Source organism: the organism of the source record quoted next, unplaced genomic scaffold (assembly GCF_019419815.1).
Source record: "Pyrus x bretschneideri cultivar Hongxiangsu unplaced genomic scaffold, Pyrus_bretschneideri_v1 Contig15, whole genome shotgun sequence".
NCBI lineage: Eukaryota > Viridiplantae > Streptophyta > Magnoliopsida > Rosales > Rosaceae > Pyrus > Pyrus x bretschneideri.
Window position 1 is genome coordinate 6,972,592 of NW_025999446.1, and position 3,217 is coordinate 6,975,808.

Below are 3,217 nucleotides of genomic sequence, written 5' to 3' on the forward strand. Positions count from 1 at the left end.
TATAGAAAGCACCATTTTCTGGGTTTGTATATATGTATACGCGCGCGCACACACACACACACACATATCCATACATGCACACATATATAAATGTATATGTTTTTGCTAGATCTGATGTATGGCTTTTGTATTATTTGTTCTTGTTGGTATATTTCCTTATTCGCAAAACTTACATATATGTTTTTGCTAGATCTGATGTATGGCTTTTGTATTATTTGTTCTTGTTGGTATATTTCCTTATTCGCAAAACCCACATTGATTCTTTTGTGTAAATTTGATTTTTTTTGGGGAAAAATTGTGAATGGTTGCTTTGTTATGGATGGGTTTTTGTTTGAATGTAAAACAAATTATCAATTGTTGGTTCTGAAATCTCAAGAATTTCGATGGCAATTGCCAAAAGAAGAAGGGAGGTTGGATTAAATACGGCATTTGAGTGACACCAACATACTTTGAACATGGGGAAGATGAAATGTTTAACAGGAATAACATTAATATTTGGTTGAAATTGAAGTTGAAGCAAATAAAATATTTTGTAATATATCATGGGTTTTTTTTTTTTAAATTATTCTGCTTTTTAGTCCAAAACTGTACTAAACGCTTCAGTAAGTTAGTTTAATTTAACCTAGTGTAAGACAATCCAACTTGATTCTTAAAATTAATTTAATTTGAAATAGTCTGATATAGCAAAATAATCCTTCTATTTATTTTTAAATGGGCCTCACGGCACCCATCAGGCTTGGCGCCAGATTCAACGTAAAGGAATATATAAATGTGGCCAGGTCATGCTCTTTGGCTTTTTCTTTCCTTTCTGCTTCCGCTTTCCCCGCCAATGCCCTTATGCCCACCTACAACAATAAATGAATATTATATTTCGAGTTTAAATTTCCATACCTTAATCCAATTAATTTCTTTTTTGTATAGATAAACCTTAAACATTAACCTTCTATTTTCATCCTCATTCCAATTAATTTCATTTTTTTTTCTTGAGAAAGAATTAATTTCTTTTTTTACAAAAACTTTTAAACATTAACCTTCAATTTCATTCCTCCTTCCAGTTAATTTCATTTTTTTTCTTGAGAAAGAATTAATTTCATTTTTTACAAAAACTTTTAAACATTAACCTTTAATTTTAATTCCTTAATCCAATTAATTTTTTTTATATAGAAGACCTTTAATTTTTCATTCCTTAATACAATTAATTTCTTGTTTTACTTCAATTTTTTAATATTTTATTTTAATTGAAAGGAGATTTTTTTTTTTTTTTCAAATTTAGTCATAAAATACGTCGGTTCCAAGTCGAAGAGTCTTGTTGAAGGTTCACTTGGCCAAAGGGGAGGCACCAAACTCCAAAATCCAGTTCCAAACGTCATCTTTTCAAACTTTCAAAATTCTACAAAAATATACGATGTTCCAACCTGATGAATCTTCTTGGCTATAACGACTGATAAGTGAAATTTCTATAACCTCTCTCCAGATCCGAAAGAAGTAGAAACCAGTAACTTGTCAACCGTTATCTCCTTTTTTTTCTTTTTTTTTTTTTCTTAATAAAACAAAAAATTCCACAAGATTATTAGTCGCTAACTTGACACCTGCAGTAAAACCAACCAGGAACAAAGTCAGAAAAATAAATTAACCAATAAATAATCAAATAATTCAAAAGAATATCCCTTGAACGAAACCAAACGCGACCTGGTAAACCAATACGACGGACCGAACGAACTGAACGCACGTAACGGACAACGCCAACAACGACGACCACGCACTGAGCGGAACGCACGGAACAGTGACGACGGAGACGGCACACATAACGGAACACCCCAAATGCTGCAAACACAAATGGATTGAACTCAACTGCTGTGCCACTAATGAATTGAACTGCTAATTAATGGGTCCTTAATCAGATTTTAATTGGGGGCTTAATTGGGGATTAGATTAGATTAGATTGTCCGACAACTGTCCTTCCAATTATCCATAGCACATGATTATCATTCAACTGTACAAATATGGAGTTCTAAGTGTAAAACTCGCCGGCTTGACTCGGCGCCTCCACTTCATAACTCGTCCAAGTTGGTTGAATCAATTCAGCTGTGCCATCGGATCTGGTCGGATAGGATTAAAACCGGCTGCGATGTGCGGCTCCGAGTTCGACTAGCCGGGTTCAAAGATCGGAAAAAGAGAGAAATGACCGGAAAGTAACCAACCAACCTGTGTCCGTTCTGTCACTCTGTAAACCAAAATTCGTCGTGAATCGTAACCCGCCACCGCTAGTAGTGGGCGGTGGACATGGCAGAGAGTCTGCTGGGCCGTGGCTGGAACCCGGCTCTCCGCCTCTGCTGGTGCGCACAAGGGCGAATCAGGGCGGTCAAGGCTCGCTTCACCCACTCGCCTTCGACTCCACTGATTCGTACCAGCGAGTTCGTCATAGCAGACCTGCGCATATTCAACCTGTTCGACGGGAAAGATCCGGTGTTTTGACTCCCTCCCTGGTTTTTGTGGAGGCTGCAGCGAAATGATCCCGGATGCGACGTCGGCGAGCACATACAGGTCTTCTTCGGCATGGAAATCGGTCCAGTTTTCTTGGAGCCGGCGATGGATCGATTCGAATGGTGGTTGGGAGAGATCGAACGGTGGTCGATGGAGAACCGGACGGACGGAGACGGAGAGGAGGAGGTGTATAGGTTGACACGCGTCGGAGAAGCGGATCTGTGATGGTGGTGGTGGTTGATCTGCTGATTGTAGTAGTGGCTGTCCTGGTGGTGGTGGAAGAAAGCTGACGCCGGCGACGAGAAGCTTGAGCTCGTCGTAGAAGCGAAACCTGACGCCGACGACGAGATCCCGCCATTAGAAGCGGTGTAGAACCTTTCGGAAGGCGAGAGCGACCGGCGCACAGGGCCGCTTTTGTTGGCCCGGATTCTCGCCCTCGATGACGAAGATGCGGGCGCCATTGGAGAGTGCAGAGAGAGAAAGTAAGTGATGAGAGAAGGGAGAGAGGGCTTTTTTTCCCTTAAGGGCCCCTTGGGCGTTGGATTTGGCAAACCTGTCGAGTCTCAAGGGCCGGTTTTATAGGCTCAGGGATGGGAGGGCGGGTGGTAATTGAGAGGATATCTGGGGGTGTTATTGGGAATCAGAGTTTGCGGGATCGGTGGTTTTTTGAAAAATTTTAGTTCCAACGGGTACACCAAATGTTTTTAATGTAAGTGATGGAAATTTTTTTTTT

At 40.3% G+C, this 3,217-nt stretch overlaps 1 protein-coding gene across 1 annotated transcript; it reads right to left on the reverse strand.

Moving 5' to 3' along the window:
- Positions 1–1,942: 1,942 nt before the first annotated feature.
- LOC103952463 lies at positions 1,943–2,945 on the reverse strand. Its single transcript, XM_009364047.3, has one exon. It carries the CDS (start codon positions 2,943–2,945, stop codon positions 2,265–2,267), a length of 681 nt encoding a protein of 226 aa, XP_009362322.2. The 3' UTR covers positions 1,943–2,264.
- Positions 2,946–3,217: the final 272 nt, after the last annotated feature.

Excerpts from the sequence above, each read along its gene's own strand:
- LOC103952463 (XM_009364047.3), bottom strand. The coding sequence starts at position 2,945 with ATGGCGCCCGCATCTTCGTCATCGAGGGCGAGAATCCGGGCCAACAAA.